Source organism: Magallana gigas, chromosome 5 (assembly GCF_963853765.1).
Source record: "Magallana gigas chromosome 5, xbMagGiga1.1, whole genome shotgun sequence".
NCBI classification, from domain to species: Eukaryota; Metazoa; Mollusca; class Bivalvia; order Ostreida; family Ostreidae; genus Magallana; species Magallana gigas.
The window spans coordinates 4758366-4776495 of NC_088857.1; the positions used below are offsets into that span (position 1 = coordinate 4758366).

At 34.4% G+C, this 18130-nt stretch overlaps 3 protein-coding genes across 3 annotated transcripts; 1 reads left to right on the forward strand and 2 right to left on the reverse strand.

The window, feature by feature from the left end:
- Positions 1-2281: 2281 nt before the first annotated feature.
- LOC109618019 (glucoside xylosyltransferase 2) lies at positions 2282-11525 on the reverse strand. The gene is made up of 7 exons (XM_066084242.1): positions 11517-11525; positions 10933-11088; positions 8914-9042; positions 5887-6079; positions 5077-5226; positions 4312-4484; positions 2282-2618 (listed from the first exon to the last, which is right to left on the reverse strand). The coding sequence occupies exons 1-7, from the start codon at positions 11523-11525 to the stop codon at positions 2487-2489; spliced, it is 942 nt and encodes a 313-aa protein (XP_065940314.1). The 3' UTR covers positions 2282-2486.
- Positions 11526-14005: 2480 nt separating this feature from the next.
- On the reverse strand, positions 14006-15054 carry LOC105323251 (thioredoxin domain-containing protein 17). The gene is made up of 4 exons (XM_011422299.4): positions 14835-15054; positions 14537-14618; positions 14269-14350; positions 14006-14164 (listed from the first exon to the last, which is right to left on the reverse strand). The coding sequence occupies exons 1-4, from the start codon at positions 14971-14973 to the stop codon at positions 14096-14098; spliced, it is 372 nt and encodes a 123-aa protein (XP_011420601.1). The 5' UTR covers positions 14974-15054; the 3' UTR covers positions 14006-14095.
- A 537-nt stretch (positions 15055-15591) lies between these two features.
- Positions 15592-17554, forward strand: LOC105323250 (uncharacterized). The gene is made up of 4 exons (XM_066086001.1): positions 15592-15815; positions 16742-16859; positions 17101-17190; positions 17293-17554. Exons 1-4 carry the CDS (start codon positions 15642-15644, stop codon positions 17457-17459), a joined length of 549 nt encoding a protein of 182 aa, XP_065942073.1. The 5' UTR covers positions 15592-15641; the 3' UTR covers positions 17460-17554.
- The last annotated feature ends 576 nt before the right edge of the window (positions 17555-18130 follow it).

The window sequence follows — 18130 nt, forward strand, 5'->3', positions numbered from 1 at the left end:
TACATGTGTTAAATATATAACTCGGTAAATTGTGACAAGGAAGCCCCAAAGAAGATAAAAACATGCCTAAATGACGTCATCTATTGTCTGAGTGGGTCAAGAAAACATCTTGATTATATCTTGATATTATATGAAACACCATATTTAATTACATTGTATTTACCAATACACAGCTTAACTGGTAAGAAAAGGTATGCCCCACCCACGCTCCAAAATTTCCGTCACTTTGGCAATTTTTATTCTTAATTGATAACTGTTAATTAAGTACAAATAAAATTGATGAAAAGGGAAAGAGTCCAAGATTTCTCTGTTGATAATCATCTGTGTTTACCTTGAGAAACTCGCATGGCCGAAAAACAACTCCTATGGGGATTTGTAATGGGACACATTATAACATCTTCCCATTCGAAATTATCGGGACGCCTCGCACAGTTTTTAACGTTATCATACGCCGGTGGCTTTCAGGTTGATTGCATTGCAAAATTCATATAGCCCTTTTATTTTTGACCGTGTATTGAAACCTGAAAAGCTGTTTAGATTTTTTCATACTATTGAATAAACATCGTTTGTAACCTGGATTAATTTATGAATATCAAATATTTCAAGAAAATGTACTGCATAAATGTATTGGGACAGATCTTTTAGAATCAAAACCCTGCGTGGCAGTCACCAATTAATATATTTTACTTTGTGATTTTGCATTTTTTTCTAAACATGATATGAAGTTTCTGCTTAATAAATTTCTCTGTCTAAAAACTAATCAAACCCTTCCAAATATATTTTTAAAAGGTTTAAATATGATGAATATACACATGTACATAAGAAATCACTCGTAATTGTTAGAAGTCTTATTGTGACGTAGGAAACATTCTTTAAACAGTATAAACTATTCTTTTAGCCAGTCAGAAGTTGCGTAACAACCAAAATTGAATTACAGTGTTGTTGATTAAGAGCAACAGTAGATATTAGATATCATGCATTAAAAATGTAAATTCCAGTCTTCAGTCGTCATTGCCTGCAATTTCCGCAATGAACAGGGATTCTGATGGCGTTTTATCAATCCTGGAGCAACGACGTCGAATCCAATAAAACACTGACCATTCTCGCCTCAGACATATAATCTATGCAGCGCGAGCTCTGAGCTTTCCTGTATTGTTCCTTTCTGTGTGATAGGGATAAAACGGTCACTCAGGGGCCCGGATGGTCACAAATCATTCACGATTCATCAGATTTATAATATTTTCGGTCATAAGATACAATATAGTAAACAAAAATCACAGGGGCATCGTATCCGCTCTGCACTCTATGACATATATAAACAATACATGTCATAGAGTGTAGAGCGGATACGATGCCCCTGTGCAAAAATCAAAATTCCAAAGATTTCGATTATCTATAAAATTTACATATTTTCTTATACTTACTTTCCTTACCGTACACAGAGCTTTTTTGAAGGAGATTCATATAGTCTATAAAACCTATAAGGTCTTTGTCACGGTGAAAGAAAATATGAACCACTGCAGTGCATAGGCGGGACATGAATCTGTCTGTAGTAGTTAAGTGTTCAAGGTAAACAATTTATTTTGGTGAATAGTTGTTTTTGTTTGTTTGGTTGGGTTTTTTTCGGGGATGGGGGGGGGGGGGGGGGGATTGTGTGTTATCAGGAAAACAGCAATTGTTTCGACATAGACTTGCCGTAAGATATTTACAACAGAAAAGTAATTGAATAAACATCAATGACACAATAGGTTAGAGTCGTTAATTGAAACTTCCATTCCCGACCACATACAGTCGATAGGTTTTAATTAGAATCGCACGAGCTCTAAATATTGCTTGGAAAATAGAATAACATGATCTATTTTTAAATTATTTTTATTCAAAGTAACTATTGATTTTACAATTATCTGCTTCAAGATAATAAACATAGTAGTTTTATAGGTCAATAGATACACGTACTAATTCCGACAGTACATACAAGCATACAGACAAATAATTAGACAACAGCTTGATAAAGATATAGATGTAGATATTAATAAGTTTCAAATCCGACCAAATCCCTGAAGAATAACTGTACGTTGGAAAATAAATTTTCATTTTCTGCAGAACCAATGGAATCATCTCCCCACAACAAAACATGGATGTCTGCCATGTTTAAACCTATCTATTCTCAAAAAGCATTAAAAACATCCATTTGTCGGACCACTAGTCCTGTATTTCATACAAAAATAAGAAATGTGTTTATAGATATCATGCGCGGGTCTAGAAAACTGTTCGGGGGGGGGGGGGGGTCCGAGGCATATTTTTGTTATTTTTCTAATGTAACAAAGACAATTGAATTTTATAGGGAGGGGGGGGGGGTGTCCGGACCCTCTACCCCCTCTAGATCCGCGCATGGATATCTTCTACTTTTCCATTTGTGCTCAGCAGTCTGCTGCTTTCTAGTAAATTTGGATGTTCTCAATGATAAAAATGGTCTACTTTTCTTCTTAATTAAGAAACTGAGCAACTCTTTTAGAAAATATATGTCCAAATTTTCCACACGGAGTCTTTGCAACGGCCTCAAGATTTCTCAAAAGCATTGGTAAAAACGAAATCATCAACTTCTCTTGAAAATCATACTGGAAAGAAAAGAGGGTCTTCTAATAAATGAAATATTAAAAATCATTTCGTATATAATTCCCATCACCATTGAATAGTATATACCTATTTACTGGCTATGTGGACGAAAGCATGTTTATTGTCCCCCGAGACAGTAAATATTTCACGTGGCGAATAGTTGCTGTCGAGGGGGATCTTCCGAATAGTCAGTAAATATGTACATGTATTTTATTATACCGAAGAAAACTTTAATTGTCGGCGTTGCAGAATGTCTTGATGATTACCATCATCCTTGGAAGACGGTATTAAGAGTTGAAATAATTCACAGTCTCCGGGTTTGCACTTCCTCTCCTTTGTGATTGGTAGAAAATACATCATGTGAAAATTTACATTTATTACTAGCGGTCTCGAGCGCTAGCAACTACGTTAGTCCTTTTCACTGGAATACGCATGCTGGACTCCATTGTAGGGGATTCTGGGAATACTGTACTACTGTAGATAAACTGTACCATTTGAATTTCGTATCTTCACTTGAAGTTTTGTGTGTTTATTGTAAATGTTAAAAAAAAAACCTAACAGTAGCTTAGGTCTTATAATGCAAAGTTATTTTAAATACAATGTATTATAATAAATAGATAGCTTTATCTTTAAATTCCTTCAAGCTCGGAAAACAACCCCGGATATGTTTTCCGAGCTTGTCGGAAAGGCCCGAGAAGATACGATTGCTGCATCACAGTACCAATGGTTCTTCGAAATTGAAATTACAGTAGATACATAATGATTAAGGCACAGGCAATGAGCTATGCCATTGCCGATGTGAAGCCCACTCTAGATTCACAATTCTAAATTGAGACCCCACTCCAGCACAATTCCAGTACACCACTGTGCTTCTTATTTTATAATTAATCTATTCAGAAATATAAACCAATGTTTTAGAAATCTGCTTCTGTGTTTTTTTATGAGTACAGCGCTAGCTCACCAATCTTTTTAAAAGATAAGCTTGTTTCATCGGTTAAAATACTGTTCAGCGCAAGGGAGATAATTTTCTGATGATGTTTTTTAAGTACGACCTAACAATCTTCGTAGATTTCAAATCTTATTAAAAAGTGAGAAAACGAATGGACAATAAAAATTGCTATAAATGAAATTTAGGCTTTAATTTTTCAGCTCAATTAGTTAAAAGCAATATTCGATACTATCTATTGCTATACATGTAATTTGTTTTTTCTTTTTGATTTGATTACGCAAATACCAAAAAAAAAAAATCATACAGTATGGCTATAACTAATATCAGTATAACAGAATGCTACTAACAGTGGCATTAACGTTGATTTTATCAAAATAATACGACCTTTCCTAAGATCTCTTTTTACCTTGTATGGTCGATCTGCACGTTGTACACAGTTTTTAAGCACGCACGCTTAAAAGGCACATACAAACAAAAAAGTTCGACACGCCATGGCACTGTGTAGAGGAGGGCGACATTTATATAATTGAGAATAATTTTCTTGATAACTTATTGCTGTTAAAAGCTTAAGTTTGCTCTACAGACGGTAAGTTTTTTTTTAAAAAGCTAAACTTGTACTAGTTAACAACCAAATTGGTCGAGAGTATTTCAATTTTTCAGAATTCCTTCCATGACTTTGAAATTAGTATCTCCAGTTGTGGGGTGACAAAGCTAGAAATAGGTTGACTATTTGAAAATAGACTTACTTCTTTAAATGCCGAATAAACAGCTTTAAATGCGGGCTGCTTTTGATTCTGCATCGCCCGGCGATTGCCGTGAAGTACATGGGCCCCATCTTTATTTGCTCCCTCACACACACTAGTATACATGCAGTGATCGGGCCGGTAATTCCACTCACAGGGGTAAATGTATAGCTCATCTGAAACCACATTGATGCTTTATTTTTTTCCGCTTAATATATCTTCAACTCAACTATAATAATTATTATTACTCATTTCAAATACTACTATATACGCTCTCCATCTATTCTGATAAATTTTAAACTGTAAATTTCGCACTATATCCAAATTTTCAATAGTTTTCACAATATCGTTTACCGGTATCCTGTTTTGGAAATTGAAATCAAATTTCTCTATAGATAATTTTTTGTTGTTGTTCATGTTATCAAGACTATGCGTTTATTTATTGTTCATACTATAGAAACATGCGATGATTATAGTTACAACTTTGGCGGTCTTGAAGAGCCTCAATCAGACTTATTCACTAACTCCAAATGATGAAATCTTAAACACGCTGGACAGTAGTTACTAGAATAAATTAAATTACGGGTCATTTGCTTTACTGTATTTATGAAGATAAAATGGTGGTTGTCGTGTTCGATAGAGATGCGCGTAAATTCAAGTTACAATGTCTAAACGTTACATGTCTTATGGAACTAGTTCTGGATAATAATTTATTATCTGAAAAATAAAAAGAATTTTATAAATATGAAATCATTCTGATGTTCTTACTAGGATGGAAATGAAAATAAATATTCATGAGATCCTGATCTCCGTAAGTCATCTTTGATTTGTACTTTTTGAGGTACTTAATGATGGACGTAAGCCATGTAGAAGCTCTAATCCTCGTCAAATTCATCAGTATCACTCCAGAATTAACACCTGTTAGATTGATAAAACTAATTAAATGACTTCAGAACAAATTGTTTGGTTAAAGGGGCATGGTCACAATCTTGGTCGAATTCTATTTTTCTGTTTTTATTATTTACAATGCTTTAGCCTTATGTATTTCTAATGATCAAATGAAATTTGAGAGTCAGTTGTAGAGTTATAAGCAAGATACAACAGGGCTCACAATTCCTTGTCGTGTTAACGAGGCTCGTGTCCTGTTTTTGTTTACATAGGTTCAAAATATCGGTAAAAAATTTTAAGCTGGTTTTTCCATCTTATTTCTTTTAAGCATAAATCAATAGTTCCCAACGTTTAACACATTCATTTTAAGTCTAAAACGGGATTTTTCACTTCAGCGTTCAAAATGAAAAAAAGGTTTGTTTACCCAGCAGAGAATTGTTAGCTCTGTAACTCGCTTAAAACTCAACAAATGCCACTCAAATTTTGACTGCCTATCAAAATTGCCTTACTTTAGCATTGTAGCATTAACTTTAAAATTGGAAAAATATTTTTTTTTACCAAAACCGTGACCATGCCCTTTTGATATACGGTATCAAATGTTTGATCCTTAATAGCGTACATTTAAAACTTCAATGACAATTTTTACCGACCATTTGCAGAATTTCAAAATCTCTCAACCAAATGCCGCACCTAATTCTCCATAGTATGGATGTTTGGCAAATCTGTTATACCAGGCTGTGTGACGAACTTCATTGTCCGGAGCCATAGCGATCACCTGGGAACTGTTGAAACGGGAAAAATGGGACCAGATTTTCTCCAGAGGAGACAGGAATAACACGTCAGTGTCAACATAAAGTAAGGAATCCACATTTGTTAAAAGAGACTGTAAAGAATAAAGAATCCAGTAAAAAATGTCTGTTTTTACTTACAAATTTTAATCTTTGTTTATGGAAATTCCTACCTGTACATAGTAACAGCAACGTGAATAAATATCTGTGCTCAGTTATGTAATAGATAAAAAAAAACAAGATATCTGTGAGCCAATGCTCACTAGTGATACCCCTGCTCTGATGTGAATATGCAAAATAAGCAAAGTCGACATTTAACAGAAAGCTGGCATCCGATTGGTACAGAAATATATCCCACAATATGGCATGCCTAAACAAATAGTGTGTTAAGATTTCAAGCATCTGCGATAAATAGCTGCTGAGAAATCTTTGACGAAAATTTGTTTGAAAATTTTGGCCAAAAATAAACAAAGTACTCAATAAACAGGAAGTTGACGTCTGATTGGTACAAAATTACATCCCACGATATAGCATGCCTATACAAATACTGTGTAAAAAATTTCAAGCATCTGCGATAAACAGTTGCTGAGAATTCTTTGACAAATATTTGTTTGAAAATTTTTGCTAAAAATAAACAAAGTCGTCATTTAACTGGAACTTGACGTCTGATTGGTACAAAAATATATCCCACGATATGGCATGCCTATACAAATATATTATAAAAATTTAAAGCATCTGCGATAAATAGTTGCTGAGAAATCTTTGACGAAAATTTGTTTGAAAATTTTGGTTAAAAAATAAGCAAAGTCGTCATTTAACAGCAAGTTGACGTCCGATTGGTACAAAAATATATCCCACGATATGGCATGCCTTCACAAACACTGTGTAAAAATTTCAAGCATCTGCGAAAAATAGTTGCTGAGATAAATGCGACAGAAATTTTTGTTACGGACAGATAGACAGACATACAGACAGACGGACAGACAGACAGACACACAAGGGTAAAACAGTATACCCCCTCTTCTTCGGAGCGGGGGTATAAAAATAGAGTTTATCTTTGAATTAGATATAGGTGCAAATCTTCAAAATACAGTTTTTCGCAAAACTTGGAAGTACTAAAAGGGGGCTGGTCCCTTTTTTTTTAGCGGCCAAGAAACTAGAAAAGTCTATAACAAGTGACTTAAAAACGATCAATTTTTTGTAATGCATTATACACCCCTGCGAATGTGTTCGGAATGTTTTCTTTATTGTTGCTAAGTATGTAATAAATCCAGAGGTGCTCGAATGAAAGTTCACGAGACTTCACTGAGATTTGTTCAGTTCCTGTGAAATTTTGACCGGAAGTATAAGTGTTCGGATAATATTCTCAAAATACATAAGTACTGATCGATTTTCATATCATATTCTACTTTGATTTATGTTAAAACATCAACATCTTTTAAGATGTATGTCTTATTTCACCATCTAGCGGTTTTTTTTAAATCAAACGATGATAATCAGAACAGAGTTATCGTTCGTGTTCAACCACGTGTAGAGTGGTTAATGATATAAACATTAGGTTGCTTAATAAAATCATAGCCATGTTTGATGCTTGTGGTGTGCAATACCAATTTTTAAAAAAAATTAATGGGTGAATGTTTTGCATAAAAACTTAGTGTATCGAGCCATTTTCAAGGAACATTCTGCATAAAATAGTACAGTCTGTTTCACTAATATTATTTTATTACTAGGTCAGGCGCGGATCGAAAATTAATTCTTAGAGGGGATCTCTACTACGCATGTTTATTGTCGCAACAGCAGAGAAAAAAAAACTATTTTTTGTATTGTTGTGTTTATTTCTAGAACACATTTTATCCACCAATTAATGAAGATAAAGTTTAAAAACAATAAACCTCTAGAATTTATATTTGACTACAAGTACCTAGATTCTCTAAAATAGACTATAAACACGAGGCACGATTTTTACTGCGAAACAGAAAGGGTCAAATAAAACCACGTGGTCTAAAATTTAAATGACAATAACACTCGCAGGGGTGTTATAGAAACAAAGGTATTCTTAACAATGCCTGTTTGAAAAAAATTATTGCCACACCCATTTATGAAATACTTATGGAATTTTTTTTTATTATCTGAAAAGAGGGGGGGGGGGGCAATTCTGATTTGTATATTTATTTCAACGTGTTATTTAAAGGGACTTGGACACGATTTGAGCTCAAAATTTTTAATTTTATTTTCCCGTTTTTAATGTTTAGAATGGATGATATGGGTATTTTTAATGCTTTGTCAAAATTTGAAAGTCAGATATTGAGTTATAAGCAAGATGCAGAGTTTGGAATTCTTTGTTTCTAAACAAAGCTCGAGCCTTGTTATTGTCTAAATATGTGTTTAATTGGTATAAGTTTCAATCAAATGTTGCTTCTTCTATTGATAATATATTTTATAAACACATTGAATAGGTTTGCCTTGTTTTCCACGAGTTATTATGTCAAAAAGATGGTAATTCCATACTTTACATTATTTGTAAACAAATATATAGGACTCGGGCTTTGTTTACATAACAATGCGTTCTTACCTCTGTATCTCCCTTATACCTTTGATTCTAACATTCAAATTTTGGTCAATCATTCAAAATGTTCAAGTAAACCATTTTATATATAAAAAATAAAAATAAAAATTTTGTTCTAAAATCGTGTCAAAGTCCCTTTAAAAAAATCGGACGGAAGACCTACTCGTTATTCGTAACGAGATCGTATTATTATCTAGTTATTTTTATGTTCGTTTGAGTGCAAAGAGCATACTAGTACTTACAACGCCATTAAAATTATTGCGCCTGACGAGTTTAAATTGCGCATATCTTCTTCACTACGTCTAATATTTTATTTTTCAGTAAGCTGAATAGGCTTGTGTCATTTTATAGGCGTCAACTCACTGGAATAAACAATCTTTGTGATGCACATGGTTTAAATAATAGTTTCCACTCTTGGGATGGTTCTGGGTACTTTGTTCTATACAAATGATATTCAAAGTTCTTTGTGATATGGTGTGGCCATGAACTGAGCTGAAAATAATAAACATTGAATATACAGGTAACACGATATCACACTCTTAAATAACGGTCTGAAATCTATGTTGTTCCGATGGGACCACTTCGAGCATCGCACTTTCGCCTTTAGGGCGAAGATGCGAGAGTGCGAAGTTGCGATGGCGAAAGTGCGAAGGTGCAACGGCGAAGCGCGAAGATGCGAAGGCAAAGAAGCGATACTACTATCGCTCCTCCGTCTTCGCAACTTCGCACTCTCGCCTTCGCATCTTCGCACTCACCGATGTGGCCCTATCGGAACACCATAGAAATCTGCATTTATCTCTCAAATGAATTAGGATCGTTAACATTTTGCAGAGGTTTGCAACATTGAAGTTGAACAAGACATACTGTAGAATTTAAGCAGAAATATTCGCTGAGGATTTGATTCTTTATTTTCGTTGAATTATAAATTAAGGAAATTAAACCCTAGACGTAATTTTTTTAATTCATGACGTATTTTCACCCAAAGTATCAATAAATATAGACACCCATGCGAATGTGTTCGAAATGTTTTCTTTATCGTTGCTAAGTATGTAATAAATTCAGAGGTGTTCGAATGAAAGTTCACGATACTTCACCGAGATTTGTTCAGTTTCGAGTGGAAATATGAGTGTTCGGATAATATTCTCAAAATACGCAAGTACTGGTCGTTTTTCATTTCATATCCTACTTTGATTTATGTTAAAACATGAAAATCTTTTAAGATGTATGTCTTATTTCATCGTCTAGCGGTTATTTATATTAAACGATGATATTCAGAACAAAGTTATCGTTCGTGTTCAACCACGTGTAGAGTGGTTGAAAATATAAACATTGGGTTGCTTAATAAAATCATAGCCATGTTTGATGCTTGTGGTGTGCAATACCATGTTTTTAGAAAAAATTAATGGGTGACTGTTTTGCATAAAAACCTAGTATATCGAGCCATTTTCAAGGAACATTCTGCATAAAATAGTATAGTCTGTTTCACTTTTGATGCTATTACTAGGTTCGGCGCGGATCAAAAATTAATCCTATGGGGGATCTCTACTAAAGCATGTTAATTGTTGCAACAGCAGACAAAAACTATTTTTTGTATTGTCACATTTATTTCTAGAACACATTTTATCCACCAATTAATGAAGATAAAGTTTAAAATCAATACACCTCTACATTTTATATTTGATTACAAATACCCAGATTCTATATATGAAATAGACTATAAACACGAGGCATGATTTTTACTGCGAAACTGAAAGGTTCAAACAAAACCACGTGGTCTAAAATTTAAATGACAATAACATTCGCAGGGATGACAGAGTTGATAAGCGATACATTTTAGGGATTACGATATGACGAAATTAAATGCCAAGGTAATTGTATTTGGTTTAAAAACAACGAAATTTTAACCCAAAGGAAATATGTGCTTCTACAATAGTCTTAAATGAATATACATGTACAACCACTTAGTAGTTTTTGCTATACTTGTAATAAAAAAAACACGCTGTTAGGGATTGAATATTAGAAAGACTGAAAGTCCACGGTCTTGTTAAAATTTAACATTGGACTTTCAGTAGGGTATAGCTATCCAAATCTTGCGTCAAAACAAGTTAAAATGACGCGGTTTCACGCCAAATTTGGACTGATTGCGTAGTCTTAGCTCAAAAGCCAGACAAATCTTGTTGATTTCAAAGAGCCATGGCTGAGTGACTAGCAACGAAATAGACAGGCCTTCGTCACATTGCTGTTTGACACTTCTACCCAAAGTACACATGTAGTAATGTAAGCGATTTTTCTTCAAATTTCTTGACATTCAGTATGAGTGTAATACATGTAACTATGGAATAAATACACCTCTAAACATCAGTGATTTATATTAACACTCACCTGGTTCTGTAATGAAGAATGTAACTCTCTCTCTGCAAAGATGTGGATGACGATGTAAGATTTGGTAAGGAGGACAGCAGACTTGATGAGGGTAATGGACTCGTTGCCACGGTCACCGCAAACAACGATGGAAAGATGGATACTGGTTTTGCTCCACTATTCAATTTTATTTAATATTCGTGATTTAGTCATGCTTGCGTGCGATGTGGCTACTGACTTTAATTAGCACTTTGAAAAACAATTTCAAAGTGTGTTAAATGGGGCAAAATCAACCCAATTTTACTCTTATCAAATTCAAACCAAAAAAAACCCCAACATTTCATTATTAAAAAAAGATAGTTACACGTGAAAACATTAAAATAGTATCAACTGAAAATAAGCATTAGAAAATCCATTGGGTTCTCATTTGAATATATCCCAGTTAGCTTAAAGTATCAAGTATTTTGACCCTGCACATTTTTTTTCAAAGTGTGTTAAAATGATTTTTTAAGTATGTTGACTTGGTCCCATTTTAATGCACTTTTAAAAAATCTTCAATGCACGTAATTTTTCAACAGTGCGTGCATAACGTTAATGTGACCAACCAAGTTCATATCCCGGTGAATTTTTTAATTAGCTGTTTATTTTTTAATTATGCTATGTTAAAATTTGAGATTTATTTTTCTCACATAGTTGCAAAGTTTAGATTAAGTTCTGATTAATTAAAAATTGATTATCATAACAATATTGTTAAGGATGTCAATACGTCTTACTTGTCCAGTTCAGTCGGTCCTAACCTCTCGTCCTCGGTCCGTTCTCTGGGTTTCTCTGTAAGAGTAACCCTCTGTACATTTTGGTCGGTTCGCTGTCGGACAACATATAACAGATACAGGACTACCAGGGAGATGGCGGGCAGCCAAAACTTATAAATCACTCGTCGACGCATCCAGCATCCCTTGTTTAAACCAAATCAAGTAGCTTTTAATATTGGTGTCACAGTATAAAGATCTCTGATGTATTTTATCTCACGTTCTTACTTTTTGCTTGTTGTAATGTGTTTGTTAACAAATATGTTTATGAATTCCAAAACTCGTCCACGGGTAAATGCGCATCTGCAATTTTAATCATTCTAAAAAAGATATATGCCACACACTTCGCTGAATAAGGACCAGGATAGACGATGTAGGTATGAAAAAAATAAAACGTATCAAATGGTTTCAACGCAGCTAAGAACATAAATTGTTCATAAATAATCCTATAACATTAAAATGCATGAAATAAATTAACTCTCAATAACTCAAGACATTTAAGAAAGTCCATTTAAAAATAGTTATGGATTTATGGTACGCCCGTCGATATTAATATGGATAAAAAAAGATTGGATAATGAATAAAATATTTTCGCCCGTGTAACATTTTAAAATGTTACAATATTTTACTCATATATATGTTAATAATTTGTTGAAAAGGTAAAAACTATGAAATTCCCAGCGGTATCCGATTTCCAGGTTTCCAGATTCGTTGTAAACACCTAAACCGTTGCGTCATGTTGTTAGGTAACAATTTAGGGAAAGAAACAATTTATTCAGGTTATTTTTTTGTTACATTTTGGTTGTTGAATGTGTAGACCTAAAATGAATGGACAAACGCCAATAACTGTTTATCATGTTCAAAACAAATTAGCAGATAGAAAAATCAGCTTAAAATGGAACTTTTACCGATATATTTAGCCAATGTAAACGGTTTAGCCAATAACAAAGAATTGTGAGTTCTGTATCCTGCGTATACCTCTACAACTGACATTCAAATTTTGGTTGATCATAAGATACTAGAGCTTTGTAAACTATAAAAATAGGAAATTAAAATCTGACCAAAATCACGAAAAAGTGAAATTTTTGAAAAAATTACGCAATTTGAAAAAAAATTTTAAAGTGCGTTAAATTTTGGACCAAGTTAACCCACTTTGAAAAAAACTTTCAAAGTGTGTTATGAAGGTTGTGGCAACGCACTTTGAATTTTTTTTCAAAGTGCGTTAAATTTTGGTCCAAATCAACGCACTTTGAAATATTTTTTCACAGTGTGTTATTGGTGTTGAACAACATTTTTTTTTACATCATGACTCTTAACGCACTTCGAAAAAATAAATCCTTTTCTTTACATTTAGATGTATAGTTGTGTTTATAAATGAAATATTAATTGATATTTCGATGAACAGATACGGCGATCCATTCTTTCAGCAAGGGAGATAATAGCGTCAGACGTTATTTAGAAGGACATTTCTCATGCGCTGATCCATACTGGGTGAGCTTCCTACATAGAACAATAATTCTACCACTGGATTAAGTTTCTTCCAGAGGCCTGATGAATTATGTTAGAGATCCACACAAATGTAAAGATTTATAGAACAATTCTTCGAAGGGTATTATTGCACCTGCCGCGGCCATTGAAGAAAACCAGAAAGATTCAATAGGGCATATGTACATTTCATATTTCTTCCCCTTCCCAACTTCACGGGTTATAAAGCGATGATTGATCAAATCAATTTAACACCACATAAAAGTATTAAAAAAATTCAAATTCATTTTTTTTCTTAAACGAACTCAAAATATATTAATAAACGTTAAAAACGTTGTTAGAGCTAACCCAGTTTATGATGTCTAAGTATAAGGTCGCTAGCTTTTGAATTTAATTCAGTCGTTGTTTTAATGTCAGTTCTTATGTGGAGTAAAGAAGATTTTTTAAAACAAAATTTTAAAATGGATAATTTAAAGAATCTATACATTTTAGAAATCCTATTTTAACATTCTTTATACTGAATGTACATTTCAGCAGGTTATAAACATATAATTTAAGTAATTTGACGTCTACTTCTGTTGAAATAGCCGTTCAATTCGAAAAGAAAAATATGAACTCGTCCAAAGAATCGCGTGGACAGGGATTTTGAAATATGGATCACTGCTTTAAAAAAATCGCATGTCTATTGTCATGTTGTAAATTTTGAACTTATCCGGTGGCAGTAAATACAAAATTTACAACATGACAACTTCAAATCAGTTTAAGATACGAAAAGACTGTGATACTCTTCAAAAACAAACTCATATGAACCTGTTTTATTTCAACTTTCTGCGATTGCGATGACAACTGATAAAGAAGCAACACATGTAGTGGGTAATTATAGTATGTCTTTATTCATCAGAAAACAGCATCTGAACAAGATCGTCGTTGGCGCATTGTCCTTCTTCCAGTCTTTGTTTCTACCAAAAAAATAAAAATAAAATAGAATTTGTTAAGAATAATCTTTATTTCATTTGATGATTTCAGGTGAGTGAAAAGGTAAGTGTGTCAAAGTGTTAATTACCTGGCCAACCTTCAGTAATGTAGGGACAGATTTTAATTCTAATCCGGGTTCTTTCCTAAAAGCGTTTGATTGGTCTTTCCAGCTTTAAAAAAATATGTATGAAGTTTATGTTAGATATTCATGTTATATTCTCAAAGAATTGATATATAACTTTTTTCCTAAAGATTAACTAATCGTAAGTGTTAATTGAATTGTGCCCCTTTATCGTGTTTCTTGGCAGAAGCCTAAAGAAAAAATGAAGCGTGTTACTATCAAGGAAAGTACTTACAAAGCTCTATCTCCCACTCCGCAATGGATAAACACCGCGTCCTCCTCAGCGTGCTTTAAATTTCTCATTACAACTGGGTCAGCTGAAACAGAAGTCGATATTTCGGAACCAGGCAGTCAACTCATACGATGTCAAATATTAGTTTCCGTGTATTATTTCCTGCTTTTATTATGATAAAAAAAACCACCGATGTCGTGACATTCTTATACTTAGTTCTCTCTAAAAATTGATGTGATCAATTGTTATTTGTCAACAAGGAGAGTGCACAATTATATAGCCTTCTTCAAGTCGGACTTACCTGTAACACAATCGGGACACCAGCTTTTCCCATCAGCGTCGGTGGAACCAGAAAACAAGGCAAATATAGTTTTACCTTTATTTTCATCCACAGCTTTTTTGTAAGCTTCCAATCCCTGTACGTGAATTTCTTTTACCATAATGCGTAATCTAATAAAAGCACAAGAACCCGGGAAAGAGAAAGTAGGCGTGTGCTGCTCTAAAACATGAAGTCGACACAGTGGAAGTTATTTCCCCGGAAAGATAACATGCCCGAGAAGTTAAATTTTTTTTAGACCGCTATGAGAAATAAAAGTTGTACCAGTTTCTAAGTTGAAAAGTTTAATGGGATATGAACTTGGTTGGTCATATGATCAAATCCCATGTAGCCCGAAGGGCTTTCATGCAGATTTGGGTTGCGTTTAGGGTCGTAGCAACAAGCCTAGCCGGTAGATTGTAAATATTTGTTTTGAAGTTGGAAATATTTAATTAAAGACTAGATACATCGACATAATGTGCGAGTTTCAAGCGGAAATGTTCATGTTTAAAATTCATTATAACTAATAGGATGAACAAAAGTTATATATTTGAATAAGTATAGAGTTTATGTTTGTTACATAGTGGTAACCAAGATATTTAACCATTTTGAATTTGTATCTTAGCATAAATAAATTAGCTACGAATATCTACGCAAGCCAAACTAGAAAAACATCTTTGTCAACAATTAAAAAAGTAATAATATGTTACAAGATTTCTTTTGTTACCATAAACTTGAAAAGGACGGGTTCATCGTGAATTGCTTGTTTCTGTAGGTGCTTGCTTTCCCGCCATGGCAGAGTCAGTGACGGAGGAGGCCAGTAAGCCCGGGTTCGGGATGCGGCTGGCAATCTCATCCATCGCTCGGCGCTTCCCATCGGCCCGCAATGTCAGCACGCACTGGCTGGACCAGCGACTTCACGGGGGACAGGGGCCACAAGGTCCCTCCTCATCCGTCAAAATCTTGGTCAGGAATTTATGAAAACTTAACGATTTAAAGTAGTGAAAAACTCTGTCAAAACAGCATTTTTTTTATTTTTTATAGTAACACACTGTTACAGTAAACTTACTTATAACGACTTCACACTTAAAACAAAAATAAGTTTATTCTATGGCCAAAACTTATTGCCCATGACGCCTTGCTAAAACTCTGCTTTGATGTACAAACTAAACGGTGTACTACTTTTAAATTTTCAGTTCGATTAGAGGTGCTTTAGATATATCATATTAGCTGGTTTTGATTGATTTTACCAACCGTTTCAAAAAAGAAAGAAAAAGCATTAATTTAAATCAATGTGAAAGAGATGAAGGAAATAATTACTGACATATATATGATATTTCTACTTTATACTGTAAAAAAACAAAAATCTGTATTTTTCAATGAAATCGACAATGAAGGTCGATGCTTGACGCAACTGCACAGCCAGACAAGAAGCATCTTTTTGAAAGGGGAGGGGTGGGGGCAGACTCATCCAAAATTTCTTGACAAGCAAAAAAAAAAAAAAAAATAACGGCCAAATTCGTGAAAATCCTTATCCCGGGGTAGGGGAGGGGGTGTTGAGTTTGTGATAGAGAGTGAGTGCGAATATCTGCTATGCGATTTCACTGTATCTTTCCTGATTTTCACTTCAATTTTTAATTTTTTTAAATGATCCCCAAAAAGTAGAGGAAGGGGGCAAGTCCATGATAGTTCAATTTCCTATATGTAAATTTAAAAAAATATTTGTTGCAAGAAAAAAGAGGCGACCCCCTTCCCATCGCTACCTGATGATGCGTGTCTGATAGCGAGTCGTTGAGTACATGTAACAAATATTTGCATTTCGGATACCCCAAACCAAATATACCCAAAACTCTTGTGTTATCATCAATAGAAAATATATTGATTAAACACAGGACTGCCGGGCAGAAGATGAGTATAACATCAGCCACATAGAGGGCGCTGTACGGATCAACTATGAATCCTCTCCGGAGGAACTACTTAAACTAGCTGAAATTGACCTATCCAGGAAAGGTACTTCCTGTTTAATAGATATTGTCCAGTGTGCTATCAGCTGTCATATACTTTAGATCCATTTTTTATCTCTTAGTGCGAGACTTCTTATTTTTTCGTTTTTTAGTTGTACTAAATTACATGTATATTGCTGTTAATGATAATATATTTGATGATGATGATGATGATGATGATGATGATGATGATGATGATGATGATGATGATGATGATGATGATGATGATGATGATGATTTTTAAACAGAACCCATGGATGTCGTTTGTTACTGTTCAGTTGGGTATCGGTCATCTTTAGTCGCTGAGAAACTACACGACTACGTCAAAAAGTCAAAAGGTAATGGAACCATAAACAGCGATATCTCGGAGACACCCAGGTTATTTATCTATAGGAAAATTAGGAATAAGTAGTATTCATTGTTTGGTCTTCATTTTTCAGATGCAGCAAGTACCAACTTATCTGTATATAACCTGGAGGGAAGCTTGTTTAAATGGGCTAATGAGAACAGACATATGGTCAACATTCGGGGAGAAACAACCAAGTTCGCTCACCCTTACAACGCTGTGTTTGGAAAGCTACTGAATTCTGAATTACGAAAATCTTAAGAGAGAGAGAGAGAGAGAGAGAGAGAGAGAGAGAGAGAGAGAGAGACAGAGAGAGAGAGAGACAGAGAGAGAGAGAGACAGAGAGAGAGAGAGAGTTAGTTACAAGCCACGTCATAGAACAGAGATCTTCTTGTAACTAAAGCCACGTCCAAAACTGAATCAGTGCGTCCTATATTTTGAATGAAACTGTCATTTATCATACTGCATGCAGGCACGTAGCATCGGGGGGGGGGGGGGGGGGGGGGGGGGTAGGGGAGGCCTGCCCCCCCCCTTTTTCTGGCAGCCCCCCCCCCCCCCCGGATTAGGATTTTGAAGATTTTGGGAAATTCGAATTTTTTTTTTCTTTTCAAGATCTTTTCGATGAGTCTGCCCCCCCCCCCCACTTTTAAAAACGATGCTACGTGCCTAGTATGTGCATTGTATGTTTTTTTGTTGATGTGTACTCTACATGTCTGTTTTGATACAATATATTGAAATGAAATTTGACGGGTTTTTTGGTATAATTTGGTATTATATTAATTATTTTCATTGACATTAAAATTTTGAATGAAACTTGGTCATGAGTCTTTTTTAGCTTTCCAAACAAGGTATGCAAATTGTGGTCAACCTAATGAAATGAAATAAACAAACTTTTTGAATGGTTTGATCTTTTTTGCACACATGGGAAATCA